General features: G+C 42.2%; 1 protein-coding gene across 17 annotated transcripts in view; it reads left to right on the forward strand.

The window, feature by feature from the left end:
- The window catches only part of LIN54 (lin-54 DREAM MuvB core complex component), a 68809-nt gene that overhangs the window by 43527 nt on the left and 3417 nt on the right, over positions 1-21865 (forward strand). For 14 of the 17 annotated variants that reach the window (XM_059150814.1, XM_059150489.1, XM_059151545.1 and 11 more), the window contains 8 exons: positions 7868-8084; positions 12787-12860; positions 13022-13219; positions 14346-14437; positions 15281-15352; positions 16134-16236; positions 16384-16521; positions 19991-20193. In XM_059150814.1, coding sequence (XP_059006797.1) covers positions 7868-8084; positions 12787-12860; positions 13022-13219; positions 14346-14437; positions 15281-15352; positions 16134-16236; positions 16384-16521; positions 19991-20193 — 1097 coding nt within the window. The remainder of the gene's footprint in view (positions 1-7867; positions 8085-12786; positions 12861-13021; positions 13220-14345; positions 14438-15280; positions 15353-16133; positions 16237-16383; positions 16522-19990; positions 20194-21865) is intronic. The other 3 variants (XM_059150567.1, XM_059150989.1, XM_059150902.1) reach the window with 3 other exon arrangements.

The raw sequence follows: 21865 nt of genomic DNA on the forward strand, positions 1-21865 counted from the left end.
AGCTATATTGTAAAGCCATAGTAATCAAAACAGTACGGTATTGGCATAAACACAGATACACAGATCAGTGGCACAGAATAGAGAGCTTAGAAATAAACCCACACATGTATGGTCAATTAATTAATTTTTAAAGATCTTATTTATTTGTTTGACAGAGATCACAAGTAGGCAGGGAGGCATGCAGAAAGAGAGGGGAAAGCAGGCTCCCTGCTGAGCAGAGAGCCCAATGTGGGGCTCGATCCCAGGACCCTGAGACCATGACCTGAGCCAAAGGCAGAGGCTTTAACCCACTGAGCCACCCAAGCGCCCCTGGTCAATTAATTTATGACAGAGGGAATATAGAATGGGGGAAGGATACTTTATTTAATAAATGGTATTAGGAAAACTGGAGAGCCACATACAAAAGAGTGAAACTGTACTATTATTTTGCATCATATACAGAAATAAACTCAGATTGGTTAAAACTTTGAACATAAGGCCTGAAACCACAAAACTCCTAAAAGAAAATAATAGGGGTCTTTGACATCAGTTTTGGCAATGATTTTTTGGATCTGACACCAAAAGCAAAGGAAACAAAAATAAGTAAGTGGAAGTACATCAAACTAAAAAGCACAATAAAGAAAACCATCAAGTGGGAAAAGTGACCTATGGAATGGAAGAAAAGATTTGCAAATCATATAGCTGATAAAGGGTAATATTGAAAACATGTGAAGAACTCAGACAACTCGATTGAGAAAAACCAAACAATCCAATTAAAAAATAGAGAAAAAAAAATAGGCAGAGCAACTAAATAGACGTTTTTCCAGAGAAGTCATACAAATGGCCGACAGGCACATGAGAAGGACCTCAGCATGACTAATCACCTGGGACATGCAGATTACAACCACAACGAGATGTGACCTCACATGTGTTTGTGTGGCTGTTAGCAAAGACAAGCAATAGGTGTTGGTGAGGACGTCAAAGACAGCACTAGTGCAGTGTTGATGGTTCTATAAATCGGCATAGCCACTATGGAAAACAATACAGAGGCTCCCCCCCAAAATTAAAAATAGAACTCCACCGTAAAATCCAGCAGTTCCACTTGTGGGTATTTATCTGAGGGAAATAAGATCACCATCTTGAAAATATGTCTGCTCATGTTTTTTTCAGCATTCTGTATGATAGCCAAGACATGAAAACAACCTCAGTATCCATTGACAGATGAATGGATGAAAAAGATGTGACACACACACATACACAAAATAGAATAGTATTTGGCCATTAAAAAAAAAAGAATAAAATTCTGCCATTTGCCACAACATGGAAGAACCTTGCAGGCATTAATGCTAAGTGAAGTAAGTCAGACACAGAAAGATAAATACTGTGTGCCCCCACTTACACGTGGAATCTTAAGAAAGAAAAAAAATGAACTCATAGATAACAGAGAACAGATTGGTGTTTGCTCTGGGGTGGGGTTTGTGATGGGTAAACTGGGTGAAGGTGATAAAAATGGACAGAGTTCCAGTCAGTTATAAATAAGTTCTGGGAATGTAAGGTACAGCACGATGACTTCAGTTAACAGTATTATAGTGTGTATTTGAAAGCTGCTGAGAGAATAGATCTCAAAAGTTCTCATCACAAGAAATACTTCATTATGTCCGGCAGTGGATGCTAACTTCCGGTGGTAATCAGTTTACGATACATACATATATGGGAGCACCTGGGTGGCTCTTTCGGTAAAGCGTCTTGCTATAGCTTAGGTTTGAGTCCTGCATCAGGCTTCCTGCTTAGAGGGGAGCCTGCTTCTCCCTCATCCTGCTGCTCTCTCTGTCAAATAAATAAAATCTTTAAAATATATATATATTTTTTCATATATATATACATATATATACACACATGTATATGTGAAATCATTCTACAGATCTAAAAACTAATGTAATATGTCAATTATATTTCAATAAAAAAGAAAAACACGAGCTCTTTCCTCTTTTAAAATTATGCCAAAATTAGCTGCCATTTACCTAAATTCAGAATGAATCTTAAGTCGTGTTCTATGTAGAAATACATATGAATTGCTATTTTAAGAGATTTCACAAATGTTTATGGTGCAGCTGCTCTATCACTCTTTATTACAACTTCTTGTGAAAAGCTATTTCCTACAGGTTGTCTTTATATGATGCCATCTGCCTTTCTCTTGGCAGCAATATATTTTTGTAAAAAAAGAAGAATTCCCACCCCCCAAAATGCTACTATAAAGTAAGTTTGAGAAACACTTTACACCACATCCATTTAGGAAATGTATAGTGGCCATCAGCATACAGTAAGGACTCAGAGAAGGGTTTTGTTTGGCTTTGTTTACCTTAGCGGTTTCTTACATTAATTGGACAGTGTAGGCTGTTTTATATCATATCTAATCCTAAAGAGCTAATGTTCAATGAAAAAACACACTTTAGTAAACACTGCCCAGTTAGCATTAAGGAAAATATTTTTCTGATTCTGCAGTGGATTAAGCAGAGGCCATCTTAATATTTGTTTGAAACAGCACAATTTATGCAGGGGGCTCAAAGTGCTATATAGATTTCATTTAGTGGTAATGTTCTCCCTCATACAACAGAGAAACAAAGATATAAAGAAGCAGGGGCGCCTGGGTGGTTCAGTCGTTAAGCGTCTGCCTTCAGCTCAGGTCATCATCCAAGGGTCCTGGGATTGAGTCCCGCATCGGACTCTCTGCTCAGTGGAGAACTTGCTTCTCCCTCTCCCACTCAGCCTGCTTGTGTTCCCTCTCTCACTGTGTCTCTCTCTGTCAAATAAATAAATAAAATCTTAAAAAAACCAAAAAGATATAGAGAAGCATTGGGTTGCTTGAATACACACATGATTGAGACTAACTGGAACCCAAAGCCTGTATTGTCCAAACAATGATTTCTAAGCAGTATTTACAGACAGAACCAAATATGGAACCTTACGAACTCACTGCTTTTGATATTGGTTGAGTCTTTTCTCTCCCCACCCCATCTCCCTCTCCCCCTTCCTCCCTCTCTCCAGCTTCACTCAGTAGAATAAGAATCCTCATTTGCAGAGGTGGTTTCTTTCTTTCCTTTTAGGTAAACTTCACTTAAGCAAGGACTTTGCCAATTGGAAGATAATGTTCAAAGAAATTTATTTTTAAAACATAATTATGATATTAGCCTGTAAGAAATAGCTCAGGGGGCACCTGGGTGGCTCAGTGGGTTAAGCCTCTGCCTTCAGCTCAGGTCATGATCTCAGGGTCCTGGGATCGAGTCCCGCATCAGGCTTTCTGCTCAGTGGGAAGCCTGCTTCCTCCTCTCTCTCTCTCTCTGCCTACTTGTGATCTCTCTCTGTGTCAAATGAATAAATAAAATTAAAAAAAAAAAAAGAAAAGAAATAGCTCAGGAAAGAGCCTCCTGGGTGGCTCAGTCAGTTTTTTAAGTCTGCCTTTAGCTTAGGTCATGCTCCTGGAGTCCTGGGACATGCCACACATCAGGCTCCCCACTCAGTGGGGAGTTGGCTTCTCCCTCTGACCCTCCCCCATATCATGCTCTTTCTTACTCTCAAATAAATAAAATATTAAAAAAACACACAAAAAAAGTAATAGCTTAGGAAATAGAACAAATAGAATCTTTCAAGTCCATGTATTTGAGGGGAGCCCTTAATGCATGTTAAATGTTGCTATTTTGAATTTCAATTAAGATAGTTGGTTTTTAACCAGCTGTCAAGGATGTTAATCAGGAAATAGAGATACCTGAAGATTTTTTTTTTTTTTAAGATTTTATTTATTTGACAGAGAGAAATCACAAGTAGGCAGAGAGGCAGGCAGAGAGAGAGAGAGAGAGGAGGAAGCAGGCTCCCCGCAGAGCAGAGAGCCTGATGCAGGGCTCGATCCCAGAACCCTGGGATCATGACTTGAGCTGAAGGCAGAGGCTTTAACCCACTGAGCCACCCAGGCGCCCCACCTGAAGATTTTTTTAATTAAAAAGTATTATTATTGTTGTTGTTGTTATTTTGAGAGAGTATGTGTTGTGTCAGGGTGGGTGTCATGGCAGAGGGAGAGAAAGAGAGAATCTCAAGCGGGTTCCACGCCCAGCACGGAGCCCCAAGATGATCCCACAACCCTGAGATGATCTGAGCCGAAATCAAGAGTCAGGCATGTAACCAAAGAGCCAGCCAGATGCCCCAAGAGATGACCCTAAAGATTTTATTGAATGCATATTGGCTGTTTTTCTGGTGATGGGGTATAATCCAAGAGGCATTCATACAGAGTTTCTCAGACAACTGTACTTCAAGGAAGGGACCAACTTGTGAATTCTCCAGGAAATTAAGGGTACTCTAATGCCTCTGTCTTTTGCAAAAATATGAACTATTATATGTTACCTAGTATTTCAGGTGTTGGGGAAATGTGGTTTAGTCAGTGATTGTCAAGGGTTAGGGTTGGTGGGGGAGGCTGTGTCTATAAAGGGTAGTACAAGAGAGTTTCTTTGTGGGGATGGAACAGTTTTGTATCTTGATGGGAATTTGATTACATGAATCTATACGATCTTTATAAACATCCCCCCAAATTGCATATAAAACCAGGAAATCTGAGTACGTTCTGTTTGTAGTTAACAGTATTGTACCAGTTCCTGGTCTTGATAATGTTTTATGGTTATGTAAGATGTTCTTCCTTTGAGGAAATTGTACATGGGAACTCTGTATTAGTTTTGTAACTTCTTGTGAGTCTAAAATTATTTTAAAATTAAAACGTTCAGGGGCGCCTTGGTTGCTCAGTGGGTTAAGCCTCTGCCTTCGGCTCAGGTCATGATCTCATGGTCCCAGGATCAAGCCCCACATCTGGCTCTCTGCTCAGCGGGGAGCCTGCTTCCTCCTCTCTCTCTGCCTGCCTCTTTGCCTACTTGTGATCTCTTTCTCTTTCTCTCTCTCTCTGTCAAATAAATAAATAAATCTTTAAAAAAATTTTTTCTAAAAAAAACCCGAACATTTAAATAATGTGTTTATATTTCTATTCAGCTACTGATTAAAAAATGCTTTCAATGTTTCTTAGAGGCAAATGCGCATCTTTAGTTCTTAACAGAGTTCTTGAGGACTGGATACTATTTACTTTTATTTAGTCATTTATTTTATTTATTTTTTTTTTTAAAGATTTATTTATTTATTTATTTGACAGAGAGAGATCACAAGTAGGCAGAGAGGCAGGCAGAGAGAGAGGAAGGGAAGCAGGCTCCCTGCTGAGCAGAGAGCCCGATGCGGGGCTCGATCCCAGGACCCTGAGATCATGACCTGAGCCGAAGGCAGCGGCTTAATCCACTGAGCCACCTAGGCGCCCCTTATTTAGTCATTTAATAACTATTCATTAAGCATCTACAGCTGGATGCATTATAATGTCCTACTTAAAAGAATGGGCTTTGGAGTTGGGTCTGGTTCAAATCCTGGCTCTGCTATTTTTTAGCTTTGTGACCTTGAGAAAGTTTCTTACTCTTTCTGAGCTTCAGTTTCTCCATAATGGGAGATGGACCATATGTACCATATGCTGTGCCATCATAATGATGATACAGATAGCCGTTCACCTTTACTTAACGTTATCATGTGTGGTAAGTTATTATTTGTACTTCATATAATTTAGCTCATTTAATCCTTACAATAATCCTATAAGAAGGATATTATTTTCATATTTTCAGTTGAGAAAACTTAGGCACAGAGAAGTTTAGTTATTTGCCCAAGGTCATACAATAAGGAATGCTGTAGCCTAGATTAAAACCTTGGTAGTTGGTATCTTCTGGTTTTGTTTTGTTTTGTTTTTAAAGATTTTATTTATTTATTTGACAGCGATCACAAGTAGGCAGAGAGGCAGGCAGAGAGAGAGGAGGAAGCAGACTCCCTGCTGAGCAGAAAGCCCGATGCGGGTCTCAATCCCAGGACCCTGAGATCATGACCTGAGCCGAAGGCAGAGGCCCAACCCACTGAGCCACCCAGGTGCCCCGGTATTTTCTGTTTTTGACTATACAGAATTAGTGCATTGTGGACCAACTGTCTCAGCAAAAACAACTGAAAAGCAGAAGAAAATATGTTTTAAAAATCTGTTTGAAGTCATCAGAGACCTAGTAAGGGAGCCAGAACACCAGAGGCCACATTCATGAAGGGAAGCCTAGAGAAGTCAGATTAAAGATTAGTAACATAATGTATACAGTAAAAGCTAATACAGGGAGGGAGGATGAAAGGATAAAATATTTAACCCAAAAGAACGTAAGAAAGGAGAGAAAAAAGGAACGGAAGCGGGCCGGTGGTTCAAATAGGAAACAGTACAATGGTGGACTGAAATCCAGATCTTTAAATAGCTATGTTAGACATACACCGATGTAAAAATGCAGTCAGATCTTATTTTTGTTTCAAAGACCCAATTATAGATATATCTCGTAAGCATTAGCTTGAAGCTTAGGATGCAGAAAAGTTGAAAGTAGAGGAAAAAAGGTCTGCTGTGCAGACTTAACTGAATACTCGTGCCGTGCTGGACCTCGCTCATGATGTGGCTGCTGGGTTTAAATCCCATCACCTTACTTCGCTTTGGACCTCAGACATAGGAAGTTCCTGAGAAATTGACTATGCTGGAGGCACCTTGTTGAGGGCAGTAGTTTCTTCCAGGAGCTGAGATAGGAAGCCTCCTGCTTCACTGTATGTATTTGTCTCATGCTTGCTTGATTTGTCAGTAGCTTCCATATGTAAACATTTTATCCCTTTTCTTAAACTTTATGTTTCCATTTAACCCATGACTGTTGTGGCTCTTGTCTCTTATCTTTGTTTTAAATCTGCTTTGTGGTGCCTCTGCCCGGGGATAATATTTGAATATTTTATGCTGAAGTAATCTCCTTTGACTGTTGCCTATAGAGCTTCCATACAAATGATATTCTTTTCTCTTTTTTCCTGAGCTTTTATGAAAATGTCCAAATTCTTAAGAATTATTTTTTCATAAATTATTTTGCACATAATATAGATTTCCTCCATCATGTCAGGTGTCGTTAGCATGAGGGCTCTTTGAAGACTAGGAGGGGGTGTAATTCTTTATGAAATAATACTGTAGAACCAGCTGAGATCTGGTCTGGACCTTTGCTTTGGAGAAGAATCTGTCGCATATTGGTTAAACATCAACTGAAAATGTCTTGAAAGACTTCAGTTCTGCCTCGGATGTTTCATTTAGCTTTTTGGGAAGTCACATTGCTGTTTATCAGAATAAAGGAAAGGATTAAAAATTATTAAAATGATTATACTGACTCAAGCTTGAATCTCTCAAAATTAGTTATCCTGCACAACCAAAATTGGGGTAATGTGGGGCTGAATTTGGCCCCTTAAAGACCCATATGTTAGTGGGTACATTTGTATTTGTGGATACAGTTGGATCGACTAGACTTAATGAGGGTGTAAGATGCTCCTTTCTTTTGGATTTCTTTCTTTTTTAGAAGATGTAAAAATGAAATTTGTCCTAGGTAATTTGGTGGGTAGCAGTAAAGCCAAGTGTCTGTATCTTTTCTGTGTTGAATATGAGGCTTAATTCTGGGAGTTTTAAAATAATTCTTGTCTAATAAATAATAACAACCGAATAAGTTCTTATAACTTAAGTAATAATTTCTTCATAGCAAGTCATCTGACCTGGATTCTCAAGGAAGTAACTACTAGAGATAGAAGGTAGAACTCGTTAATTTTGGTTTCAGTCCTATAATTCATTACTATTCTTTTCATTTCTCTTTGAACAGGTTGTTCCTTGCAACAGCTTTTGATGAAATACAGGAACATACTTTTTTACTTGAGTGATTGTCATAAGTTAAAAGGGTAGGAAAGTTAAATCCCAGATTAACAATAGCCGTGTTGTATTGTTTACTAGGCAGTGAAATCAGCTGTGCAGACCATCACTGTTGGAGGCGTGAGCACATCACAGTTTAAGACAATTATTCCTCTGGCAACTGCTCCCAATGTCCAGCAGATTCAAGTGCCTGGAAGCAAGTTTCATTATGTCCGCCTTGTTACTGCCACAACAGCCAGTAGCTCGAGCCAGCCAGTTAGTCAGAATCCCAGTACAAACACTCAACCTCTCCAGCAAGGTTAGTAACCATTTCTTAAACACAGTAATGACTTCTTTGAACATTATGAAAGAACTTTGGTCCTTTTCTTGCTGAAGTCCTGATTAAGTGTGGCATTTCAGCTGGGAGCGTGAACAAGCCACTATTGCAGAGGACAGCAAAATGGAACCGTCTTCTGTACAATCATGGTGTTTCACTCTGCTGGAAGCCGATGCACACTGTCCCCGCTGGACCATCGGCCCATCAGAATTATTTCTCAGTTTGGGGTAGCCATTATGTTGCTGTTTTATAAGCCTGTCATTTATGCTAATGGGACAAATTAAGATGAACCCAATTATTTATGTTCTATTCTAAACTGTGAAGCTGCTTAGTAGGGTTTGGATCAGTGAAATGACTAATAGGCAAGGTACAAGAACTTGATAACTGCTTTCATCCTTTACTTATTTTGAATCTGTAATTGCTAATAAAAAGCAATTAAAATATTCTGTTATTTTGCTTATTTCTCCTTTTCGTGGAGAATATTCCTATTTGTAATCCTTCCATTTTCTGTCTGTGCTGAGCCCTTCCTGTCACCTGACGCACAGACACAAACACACACCAGCGCTCTCCGTGTTTATCTGCTTGTTAGAAGTTGAACGGTGTGAAAGGATCAGAACAGCTTGTAGTTTAGGGCTCAAATTTTTTGTCTCAGAAGACTGCTGCATATCCCATCAATGTCAAAAAGCAGTTGGTGGCAAGTAAATGATTTATTATTTACTGGATGTAAATAGAAGAATTAAAGACCACTTGTTTGCTTTTTCATTTTTATTAAGGGATCAGATGGCCGGAGCTGTCTGCTGCTGACATCTAGTTCACCCGAGGGAAACTGGAGGAGAAAACCTGTTGATTTTTTAAATTACCAGTGGGAGAGCCTGGAGGTTACATGAGGGAAACAGTATTGTAGTATGTCTTGTACTGAAATTAGACCTGTTAAGTAATTATATTTTCTAATCCCTCTTTAAACTGATTTTGGAAGAAAATCTTTTATTAAGGTGTTCTTAACGAAAGGAAAAGGAAACTTGCGTATTGCTAACTAAGGGAGCCCCGTTTTCTCTGCTCTCGGTGCTTAAACTTAGCAGGCCACTAAAAAGGGTGCTGCGGGGGTGGTTGACTCTGGAGGTCCTGGTGATGTAAAGCAGCCGTTCGGGCAACAGGTTATGTCTTATGTGCGTATGTTTATATGTGGACCAAGTGCTGAGACCCATTTCCAGTGTAATGTTAACGCGCAGTTCCTTGTCGATAATGAGCCTTTGGTGGAGGTAGAAAAGTTGCTGAAGACCCAGGAGGAGTGGAGGAGTAGGTTGGATGGTTCCTAATCGTAGCGTGTTTATCGGTACCTTCCTTTCCAAGTTCGTATCTGTCTTCCTGCTTCTCTCTTCCTCTCTCTGCTCTTTCCTTCCCGAATTCCCTCACATACACACGTCCTTCTTTTTCCTGCTTCTTTGTTTTCTGCGTTTCCACCTCTAGCTTTCCTTCTCCGTCCGCCCCGTCTCTCCAGCTTTTCAGTTCCCCTGTGTCTACCCTCTTCCCGCCCGTCCGTACACAGCCACCTCTGTGATTGCCCTATGTCCACCCGTCGTTTTCCGTTTGCTCTCCTACCCTGTAGGAGACCTAGGTATACATAATATATATTATTTCACAGGAGTAATTTATAATTTTTAGTAGAGATTGACAGAAATAGTTGCTGTAGTTCATCGAATGCACGAGCATGTCTTTCGAGGGGCTTAATTTCCAATAAGGGATTTCCTTATGCCAAAGGGAGTTGGGCTTATCTTATACATTTCCCACCAAAGCCCTACAAAACCGGTATTCAAAGGCTCCACTATGTTCTCTGCTGGCTGGATAGCAGGCAGCATAGTAGAAAGATCCAGAAGAGTTCATGGTTAATCTCTTTAGAATGTAATCTCCTTGCATCTTGGTAAGGAAGTCAGTTTAAGAAGTTAGAAAGCCTTAAACACTTGGATGTATGGTTTCTAAGATTTGGAAGGCGGTTCTAAGAGGATTGTTCAGAATTTCTGTTCAGGACTAAAAAAGAAGAGTATTCCAGCTTCTGTGAAAATAGCAGTAGTGGTCATGTGGAACTACGCTCAAAGTTGAGGAGAAGGAGAAATCTAGACCGTTGACGTCGTGACGTGACATGAGTATATTCCCCTTCCTGTAGGTAATTGGGCCCCTTCATTTTATAGTTCCTTTATTTCCCAGCTTTTTGTGCATGCAGATATCAAGCTAGTGTAAACCTGGAGTTCCCAAACTTTCAAGCTGTGTGTCTGTGTGCGTGTGTGCGCACACACGTATGCCCACGTGCACAGAGACAGTCACCCTTTCTTTATTATCCAAATAAAAACCATCTGCGTCTGTCATTTGATGACTAAGGGCAGGCCACACACTCCTTCCTGTTGCAGAGACCACCAGAAGTTCTCACCTTCTTTGGTTGTCCGAGCCACTTCAGAAGCGCTGCTTAGTGTGCCCATGGACCAGGACCAACGCCTCCTGTCCAAGGAGCAAATGGTGTAGGGGGTCTGTTCTCCAGATTCCAAGCAGAAATTCAGGCTTTTCATTCCTTTTAATTCACCTATAAATTCTTTTTAGTATTGCTGAGACCAGTCGATGGTGGTTATTATAAATTAAAGCTAAAGCAACTGAAGAGAATCAGAACAGGAAATACTTTTAAATCCGGCATCAGATGTCCCTGGTGCTGTAATTATGGTCCTACACTCCTTTTTGTATAACAACTTTACTGAGATATACTTTGTGTCTGCTATAAAATTTACCCTTGTTGAGCATACAGTTGAGTGGTTTTTTAGTGTATGGAGAGAGATGCAGTCGTCGCCACTAAACCACTTTCTGGAGGGTTCCCTGCTTCCCCTCTCTGCTCTGCCCGCTTGCTGCAGGGCCACTCCCTTGTAGGTTGGAATCCTGTCTGACGGTCTTCCAGGACTCCTAACCCTCCCGAGCTTTTTGGTCGAAGAAGGTCTGTTCTTTGTTCAGAGCAGTTAGATCCCACTACCTCAGCCTCTCTCTTTCAGACCAGGCTCTACGTCTTTTTGCATAAATAAAACCGGAAGGGCTATCCTTCCTATCTTTTTAAGTCCCTTTTTTTAGACTGTGGGAGTGGCAGTAGGCCGCATTAAAAACGGTTCTTCTTTTGGTCTCGTGCCGGCCTCTCTCCTGACTTTCATCACAGCTTTTCTCCAGGTCAGGGTTCATCTTCCCTTCAGATCAGCTCAGCTGGAGGTTTTAGTTCTGGTAGCTGTCATTTTCCGGGTCGCTTGAAGGCTTCACGATGACTTCGTTTTCTTCCCTTACACGTGCAGCTTCTGCCATCCACTCGGGTGATAGGGTGATAGTTCATGTTCCTTTCACCTCTACCCTGTCTCTTGCAGCTGCTCTCCTGTCCATGGCCAGCTCCATCAGCCCAAGCAGACCCTCCGTGCACAGTCTTCTAACTTCCCTTGTTCCGTGCAGCCCTGTTCTGTTTTGCACGCTGCTACCAAACGGTTTCCTTTTATGCTGTTCTCGTCGTACTTCTGTACTTCGAAATCCTCAGGAACTCCTCCTTGCCTACCGAATTAAAAAGTGCAGATTCAATATATAGATTTCAACCCTGGCATTCAAGACTTGGGCTTACCTCCTTTAACCCTAGCTTCCAACCAGACTGGTCTGTTCAACATTTTGGGAAATGTTTCGCTGCTTTCCAGCATCAGGCCTCCACTGCTCATGCTCCTGCCTCTGCATGGAATGGCCCGCCCCAGTCTGCGTGCCTCCTGCACAGCCCGGCCGTTGATCAGGACCATCTCAGACACCAAGCCCTCCCGCGCTCTTTGTATTCTCATCCTCTGCCAGGCTCCCTTGAGTCTGCGGCACTTTCTCTTTTTAACCGTGTGTATTTTATTTGGTACGTGTCTAATCTGCTCTACTTGAGTGTAATCTCTTTGAGCAAGTGTCTTGTAGTCTAATTTCCCTGAAACACAGTCCGCAATGCCATTTATGTAGTACTAATGATTGTAATGGCAGCTAACATTTATTGAGACACTGTTTGTTGGACACTCTTCCAATAATTTTCATGGATTAACATATTTAACCCTTACACCCTGTGAGGGAGGGACTATCCCCACGTCATGGATAGGGATATAGGCCAAGAGAGCTAGAAAGCAGCAGAATTAGGATCGGAGTCTCCAGGGTGTTACGACTCAGAGACCAGATTCCTGACCTTCACACTATCTGTGCTGCCTTTTAGTAGGTGCTCTGTAAATAATGAGTTACACAAGAATGATGTTTTCTCTGGTTTTCACACAAACGTGGCAATTAGAAAGAATATAGAACAGCACTGTTACTCAAGCTCCTGAACAGCAGTCTTTTTATTTAAGGCATTTCAGCTGATTTAGTAGGGAGCGTTTAAATCATGCAGATACAGACAGAAGTATTTTCCGTAGGCTGTCTTAAATGACCAACGTTCCCTTGTCAGGCAGATAGACTGTAGCTGCTCCCTTAGCTCCAAGTTCCTTGGTAGATGGTCACGGAATTCTAAAAGGTAACTATCCTGATTGCAGATTGCTCCAAACAGGAAACCAGTGGAATTCTTTAAGCTCTTTTACGAGGACAGCTTGAGAGAACTAAGCGTCTTCAATGTTTCAAGCGCTGTTTCCTGCAAATAACTGGTCCTTTCCTCCTCTTTCTTAAAAAGCAAAGCCAGTGGTCGTCAACACCACTCCCGTGCGGACGCCAGTTCCTCTCGTCTCGGCACAGACTGTCAGACAGGTGAGTGTCCCAGGACTTCTTTCTTCAGCCTCTCCCAAACAGTTCACTTTTCAAATTGAAAGTTGAGATTCACATGCGAGAGATTCATCCTGAATGGGGAAGCGGTAATGTGTATTTCTGTAATCGTGGATATGCGTGTTTGTTTTGTTTTGCTTTTGAAGGTCGTTCCCAAACCCATCAATCCCACTCCGCAGATAGTCGCCAGCAGCCAGCCTCAGCAGCGGCTCATCATGCCGGCCGCCCCACTGCCACAGATCCAGCCCAACCTCACCAACCTGCCGCCAGGCACTGTGCTGGCCCCGGCGCCAGGAACAGGCAACGTGGGCTACGCAGTGCTTCCAGCTCAGTACGTGACCCAGGTAAGAGGAGGACACGGAGTCACTGCGTTTCAAAAGGGATAATTTGGTCAAAGATGTACAGCCCCATCACAGTCTCAAAGTACTGAGAAACCTCGTACTCAGTATTAAAATGGCTGCCTCCAGAATCTTAAGATGCTAACAGAAAGTTCTGAATCTGTTTGGAGGTACCCCTAGCATTTGCACAAGTCACATACACAATCAGACACTTGGGAACTGAGAGCCGTTTGGCAAGAGGGTGAGACTGTGTAGGTAGAAGAGGGGGCGTCGAAGCTGACGTTGGCAGAGTTCAAGTGCGTTTAGAGAGAGCGCTGTGGCTGTCATCCAGCTCTTCTCACAGATGACGAGGGTGCTGTGGACTTGCTCCTGGACAGCCGACCATCACCACGCACCTGTAGTGACCTGTCCTGACCTGCCCAGACACTCTCATCTGGTCGTCTTTAGAGTCAAAGCCGCGTATCATCCGCTGGCTGGCAAGGATTGGAGTGCTGCTTCCTGGAAGCAGATAGAAGTTTTCTTTTTCATGTGAGAATCCAGCAAATTAGCACCGTGTTCTAAACCGTTGAGTTGATTTCCTCAGGTTTTACAGGAGAGAAGCAGAAACCTGGTTTCTCTAACACAGTGGACTTTGGAGTATGTTTAATGTGGCTGTTGATTAGAAAATGACTGTTGAGTGTTTCTATCATCAGTATCTCTTTTCTTGTGTGGAAATCAGTGTAAAATAGAAATGGTTGCCCATGTAATTCTCACTCTCAGTACCTCGTAATGAGCGACTGCACAGAACCCTTCTGTTTACAAGCAGATGCGCCGCACCGTTCTCACCAGCACAGGTTACTACCTGGACTGCCGGAGCGTAACCCCGAGCTTCCTGATCCTGATGGGCCTGCGGCTCTGTGAACGCCTTCTCGTGTCTGTGCCGCGTAGCACTCCACAAATGTTCACATTGTCTTCACCCTCCAGTGTTAGTGTGGGCCTTGAGAAGAGCTCCATGAAGTCCTGTGTCTGTATGAAACTCTCCATACTGTTTTTCCCATTTTAGTAGATGGGTTTGTTTCTTCCTGATCGCGATGTCTGAAAGTGTTGTGAATGCGTGTGTGTGTGTGTCTGCAGCCGCCTCTCTCCGTTGCAGCTGCAGCAGTCCTCGTATGTGTCCATAGCGAGCAGCTCGAGCTTCACTGGGACCCCTGGCATCCAGACCCAGGCAAGGCTTCCATTCAACGGGTGAGTGTTCTGAACACATGTAAGTTCACTTGGTGGATCAGGTTCAGTGCAGCATTAACTAAATATATTTCAAAATACATTTGTATTTATGTATATAAACGGTTTTTTTTTTTTTTTTTTTACAAAATAGGTATATATATTTTTACATTTATATTTTTTCCTTAAAGCCATATGAGCATGCCTCTGTAGGACTTTTTAGTTTGAGAAGTTAAGGGAGCTGTCAAAGAAGCCCCAAATATCTTTCACTTCAATTAATCAATTTTGCCACATGTTCTTATCTATTTCTCTCTCTCTCTCTCCCTCATCCTGAATATGTTTTAAAATTGATATTAATTAGTTTTTAAATTACTATGTTCGGTCCTTGCCTTTTTTGTTGTTGTTAGTCCGTTTTTTCATCTGGGACTCTGTTCCTTTGCGGTATTGTCGGCGACGCAGTGCTGCGTTAACTGTGTGGAGCCCGTCCGCCTGGCTCCAGTTCCAGCCACACACACTGCTTTCTCCTCGCCGCTGTTGGTAACTGAATCCCACAAGTTTTGAGCAGATTTCAGCTTTAGTTCTCTCAGAAAGAAGAATATTTTTTGTGGTGTGTTCTTTAGAAACTATTGATGACTTCCTTTTTAACCGTCCCCCACTCCCGCCCAATTCCTATCTTGGCTCTCTGCCTCTCTTCAGGTTACAGCTAGCTTTTGAACTTGATGCGAAGGGAACAATATAGCAGAGTTTTATTGGAGATGGTTACGTGTTTTAAAGCTTTATTTTAGGAGGAATTTACAGAGACTTTTCTAATTTTTAATAGCTATCTTTAATTGATTAAAGTGTGTATCTCTTTTTGTATCTGTGTAGCATAATCCCGTCAGAGTCTGCCAGTAGGCCCAGAAAACCCTGTAATTGTACAAAATCGCTGTGTTTGAAATTGTAAGTCTTTTTACTACTGTTTCATATTTGATATAGCTGAAAATGCTTTTAAAAGCAAATAGAGTTAACTAAAAGTTTTAACAGACCAATTTCTAAGTCTAAGTAATTTAAATAAACGTGCACATGAATGTCTGATCACGTGTGACGGTATAAAAGTGCCCTCTCATTCATTCAGAACGAATGTCTTTACCATGGATGAGGCACTGGTGGAGGGTTTTTTGGTACACAGCAGCGTGAGACAGACATAGCCTCCGTCTTCAATAATCATAAATTTGACTTTCTTTATGACCTTCATATTTGGCCTCCTAAATGAGGGGATACTCTGAGTAGCTTTTAAAACTGTTGGATAATTAATTTGCTTATTAGTTCTGAACCAAGAGATTTGGCCTGAAACAATTAAGTGAAAAGCATTGGTCATATAAGGGGTTTAGAGTCCCAAGAAGCACGACTGTAGTTCACTGGAGCTGATTCCACTACTGGAAGATAGCCCGTGTTTTACCTTTTTTTGGATTTTGAGATAACTTACTTTGGAGGCATATAAAATCATGTAGCTTTTGTGTTGACAACAGGTAATCTTGGAATTAAGTTTCTGAACCAAAATTCTGAGAGCCTGTGTGACTTGACCTTTGAGCCTGATCACGTGGTTGACCATCAACTTAAATTAACTCTCTGACTGGGTGGCTCCGAGTACATTCTAACTGCTTTCAATCAGATAATTTCTAGTTTTGTTTATTTGAACAATGACTTTTTTATGTGACCTGCACTGATTTTTATATTCCAGATACTGTGATTGCTTTGCAAATGGTGAATTTTGCAACAACTGCAATTGTACTAATTGTTATAATAATTTGGAACATGAAAATGAAAGGCAAAAAGCAATAAAGGTGATTACTTTTTATTTAACTGACCAAAATTTCCAGTTTTACCTGATTTTTGTAGAACTCAGTTGTCTTACAATGAAAATTAATTCCTTTTGCAGTTTTTAGTATGGTGTGATTGAACTTCAGTTGACGTTTGGTCTGTTTTGATAGGCATGCCTTGACAGAAACCCAGAAGCTTTCAAGCCGAAGATAGGGAAAGGAAAGGAGGGGGAATCCGATCGACGTCACAGCAAAGGGTGTAATTGCAAACGATCAGGATGTCTTAAAAACTACTGTGAATGCTATGAGGTGAGATGCTGGTTGGGGAACATGATCTAACCATTCATTGCAGATAACTTCGCGAGGGTGTATTGTAAAAACTCTGCGCTTGCAGTTTGAAAATATGCTCAGTTGGTGCAAGGGCCCTCGTCTGAGGAAGACCTTCTGGCCTCCCAAGCAGGGCCTCCGAGGAACAATACCTTGGTTTTGTCATTACATAATGCTCAGGGTCTCATCACCTGATGGATCCGGTCATACTTTTTAATCTCGTACCTGGAAGTACGCACGTCAGAGCCCCAGTTTATTCAATTTTAGTAAAAATAACCTCAAAGTGGATTGGAAACTCCAGCAATGGGCCTCCACTGAGGGGGGTATGACCACTGGCCTCCACAGGCTTTCTGAAAATGCGTGATCCCCGGCACTCCAGGGTGCGGTCCTGAAGGTGAAGATTTCTCTTGCCCCAGATGCCTGTTGTCCTCCTAAAGAGCACTGCTCCATGAAGAACTGAATCATGTTAAGAAGTTTGCTCTCCGAGTCTAAGAATAGGAAGGGAGACACATGGAATGTTGCTGGCTGAGGTCACCGGTCATCTGAAATGACTACACCCATCTGCGCCATGGCCAGCCCGCTCCGCCGGCGGTTCCGCTCACTGCTCAGGCGTCTTTCCGGGGCAGGTGGTCAGAGCTCCGCCTGGACAGATACTGTGCATGTTTAGGTGCTGTTCAAACCATCCCCTTCTTGCTATAGACAAAGGACTATCTGGTTTATTATTTCTGCTTTCAGAGCTTAAACGTAGTCTGTTCATGCCCGAGATTAATCCAACGCTATTGTACTGCTTTCTCAGTGTTTGTGAAACGCTTTCCAGACAGCCTTTTGAGTTGGGTCCTTCCTACAGTGAGTTGACCCTTCTCACGATTGTATTTTCAGGCTTTCAAACTTCCTGTTCAGAGGGTACCTTATTTTTAGTTTGGGCAGAAGCCATAGCCTGGCGCTTCTGGTGAAGTGACACCATGTGCTCGGGGCGTTCAGGCCTTGCAGGGTGTGCTCTGCTTTGGGTTCGCTCCTGCCCCTTTCCGTACACACGTGTCCCAGTGAGGACTTCGTGCATGGCGTGCTCTGCATCATGCGTTCTGAATTCCCGTATTTTAGAAGTCAGATACCTCTCTCAAGAAGGGTAGGAAGGTAACCTCTTGTTAGTCCTAAAGTCACTATGAATGAAAATTGCATATAATCAAGAATACTTTGAAAGTCTCTTAAATAATGTCTACAGTCCAGTAATCAGTTTTTTATTCTGTGTTGTCAAAGATGACATTTTTGTTTGAGCATCAGACGAAATAGGTGGCTTCTGTTCACGAACTGTATTGTACAGAGTTTGTCCTGAGTATGTAAAAAATGTAAGTCATAAAACCAAATCTACAAAAAGGGAGAAAGTAGAAATTGATGGAAAGCTGTGTCAGAAGGGCAAAGCAGCCCTTCCGTGCGTACGGTACTGGACAGTCCGTACATGCGAGGCATATGAGATGCCAACACACAAGAGCCAATGATTTAATTGAATCTGAGCATTAATAGAAGTAGAAAAGGCAGTGCTGGCTGAGATCGGTTTTGATAGAGAAAAAGCTGCCCTGTTAGAATAAAATCATCGACATTCCGGACACCTGGTGTCTAATAACTCCTGTGTCATTCTGAAAGACCAAGAAATGGGAAAACTTGGAGTACACCTAACGGCGACTAGCGGTAGCCGACGGCCCGCCGCGGACTGACTGTGCCGTCCGCCAGTTCGTGTGCACTTGCTGGTCTTGTCATCGAGCTGGCTTTTTTGACCCAGCTGGTCTGCGTTCGCATCGCACATTCCTGTTCCTTTCACTCACTCTTCAGGGCTCGTGGAGTCGAGGAGGGACCATCCCCAGTATTTCAATGGCTCTGCCTTGGAACCTGGCTTCCGCCCCCTTTTTTTGACCATAAGGAAAGTTAAATGAACAAAGCTAAGTGACTACCCTGTCATTCTGATTTCTCCGTCCCGAGTTCCTGTTAGATTGTCAGTGCCTTTCCTAGGGTTCTTCATACTCGATCCAAAGTACCATTCATGGTATGTCGTCTTCCCCCTGGATGTCAGAGATTTTCTCTCTTCATCATTAGGTACGTATGAAGTATGACTTTAGTTAGGTTCTCTGACCGGCTCATAGTAAACCAGCGAACTCAAAGTGTATATTCATTCTTTTCCCTCGGTAAAGAGAATTTATTTGTGTTTTGTAAGAAAGGAGCAGGGTAAGTATGTTTATCGGAATATGGTTTGTTGATCTTGCCAGGTGCTGTAGAAAGGGCAGTAGGTATGTTTCTTTAAATTGACGGGGGTTCACGGAAGAAAATGAAGCCAACCAAAGATATTCAAATTTAAGAGGCAGTTAGGAAATGTAAATGAAAGAACCATGTGATCTCACTTTATCTGCGTCCCCATCAGATTGCTAAGTGTTAGAAACTGCGCTTGCTGTGGGGATAGAGGAAAGGCCGTATACATTGCTCATGAGATGTGAGGCTTAGAGCCTTTTGAAAAAAGTCTGGCCACATCTATTAAAATACATGTACCAGTGAGCCCAATTCTAGAAATCTCACGGAAATAAAAGCATGAGATACATATAAAAAAATCTTTTCCCACATTATTTGCGGTATTCAAGAGCTGGAAACGAGGAATACCCAGCGACAGGCAAGGGCCTGCGCACATCAGTGGTGCCGCGCCGGTCCAGGGGCTGCGGCCCAGCCACCAGCACAATGAGTAGAATGAACTCCGTCCAAGCTGGCCGGGGTGGGGTGGGGCAGAAGATCCCACGAAGCGTGGTGTAAGCGGAGGAAGCTGCGGAAAGTGAGCGTGTGATTTTGTAAACCAACCTTAAAAAAAGAAAGACTGATGTATTTGTTAGTTAAGATAGCTACTTGCACTTGAGGGCTGTGTTTTTCCTAGAAATACGTGCTTTCCATAGTTTCACGTGCAAGGACACACTAGTTTAATAGGGGTTGTTGAAGGGTTTGGGCAATCTGGAGAGGGGGATTCGGGGAGGGAGGTGATGGAGATGATCCCTAACGAAGGCAGCGTCTACAGAATTCCTGTCATGTGATAATTGGGGTTTTACCTAAGTGGAAAGTCACCCACATGTTAATGGTGATTTGACTGATTCAGGTGGTTGGATTCTGGCTAACTGCTATTTTTAAATACTGTATCATTCATATTTTTTATAAAGAACATAAGTTATTCATATCGGGGGAAAAACTGACATGGAAGGGCTCAGAGACATGCCCTGTGCAGAGCCGCTCTTGGTCTGAACGTCTGACCTGCCCATATGTGTGGTCAGCCACTTAGGCCACTTAGGGTTTGGCCAGGGAGAGGTTTCCCTTGTGGATGATGTCAGTTGGCTAGTTAATTGTTTTCCTACTGATCTGATCACAGAGTCTACTTAATGTTTTTTTTCGGTTCGATTTGGGAACTTTTCTTTTGTAAATCTTTTAGGCAAAAATAATGTGTTCCTCAATATGCAAATGTGTTGGCTGCAAGAATTTTGAAGAAAGCCCAGAAAGAAAGACCCTGATGCACTTGGCGGACGCGGCCGAAGTCAGGGTACAGCAGCAAACAGCAGCGAAAACGAAGTTATCTTCTCAGATTTCGGACTTGCTTACTAGGCCCACGCCCGCTTTGAATAGTGGAGGAGGAAAGTAAGTCGGTATTTTCATGTCTTCATAGGATGATAGGATTGCTTCGGTAAAGTCTCTTCTTTCTGGACTAAACTAAGTTCATACTTAATTTGCAGACCTCTTTTCGCATGGTCTTTCTCCTTCAGTTACTCGTGAAGGAATTTGGAGGTAACAGGAGAACGATGTCAGATGCAGTGCACAGTAACGCATTGATTCCCTGACTTAATTTCACTGAATTTGTCCCCACTAAGATGAGGTCATTATGTAACTATGTAATTTCACAAACCCCTAAGAAAACCAAATTTTATAGCTGTTCCTGACAGTATTATCACTCATAATTTGGCACATTTTTACCTTCTCTTGCTTTTTCCCGGCCCTTGTAGCACTTCCCCTGTCTTTCTGGAGCACCTTTCCCACCCCTAACTTCACTAGGCCGCTGAACTCTGGAGTAGGAGGACTCCAGCTCTACCGTGTGGCCGAGTTGCGTTTAAGTACCGTCGGCACCCTGTTGCAGTTTGTGAGTTGGACAAGTACTGCGAGTCTCGGGGTCCTTAATCCTTCCCATCATCCTTACCGGGTGGCTACGAAGAACAGAGTCTCTAGCCCAGTGTTTGGCAGGCCTTATGCAGCCAGACTTGCTCATACAGATTTGGAGTAGAGTTTGGTAGCAGTTAATTTGAGGAATTATTAAATGCACTGAGCCTTGCCAATGGGATATATTATTTAAAATGCGTAAGTTGAAGTTGTCTCTAATGCTTATAGAAATGCTCCTTTAGGGGCACCTGGGTGGCTTGGGTGGTTGAGTGTCTGCCTTCGGCTCGGGTCATGATCTCGGGGTCCCGGAATCGAGCCCCGCATCGGGCTCCCAACTCAGCGGAGAGTCTGCTTCTCCCTCCCCTCTGCCCCTCCCCGTCTCTCTCTCAAACAAATAAAATCTTGAAAGAAAAAAAAGATGCTTCTTTTAAAAAAATGTTCTTTGCTTGAGAGAGAGAGAGAGAGGCCACAAGCGGGAAGGGCAGAGGGTGAGGGACAGAGAACTCCAGGCAGAGTGAGCGCAGAGCCCGACTCAGGGCTTGATCTCACAGCCATGAGGTCACCGGAGCTGACACCAAGAGTCAGATGCTTAACCGACTGAGCCACCCAGGAGCCCCTAGAAATGCTTCTTTTTGTTCAGAATATTGCAGATGGTAATTCTGAAGAATTCTTGTAAGTGGAATATAATCAGCAAATGGTTAGTAACTGAATAGATTGGAAACGGGCAGACACCTCAGTAAGGGTTATAACAAGGGATCCTTTCTGGTCATCTGCTTTCAGTAATCCTTTAGCCTATTAAATCTAAATCTCCATGTGGAGATTAAAGATATTGCTACACTGAAATATTTACAACTGATTTTCAACCTGGGAAAAATATTATAGAGTGTAAAAGCATAAAATTATACACTATAATCAAAACTAAAAATTAAAAAATCTTTACTGTCATGTTAATACACTGCTGAGTGGCAAAAATTTGAATTTTTTTCCTTCCTCTCACTTTTCTGTAGTTTCCAAATATTATATAAGGAGCACTACTATTATAGTGTTATTAATTATATAATATTAACATAGTATTTTCTAATATAAAGTGTTTTGTATTTTACAGTTTTCTCTACAGCTGTGTCGCAGCCCAAAGCCTTAGTAACTTCTTGTCGTAGCA

This window comes from Mustela lutreola, chromosome 1 (assembly GCF_030435805.1).
Source record: "Mustela lutreola isolate mMusLut2 chromosome 1, mMusLut2.pri, whole genome shotgun sequence".
NCBI classification, from domain to species: Eukaryota; Metazoa; Chordata; class Mammalia; order Carnivora; family Mustelidae; genus Mustela; species Mustela lutreola.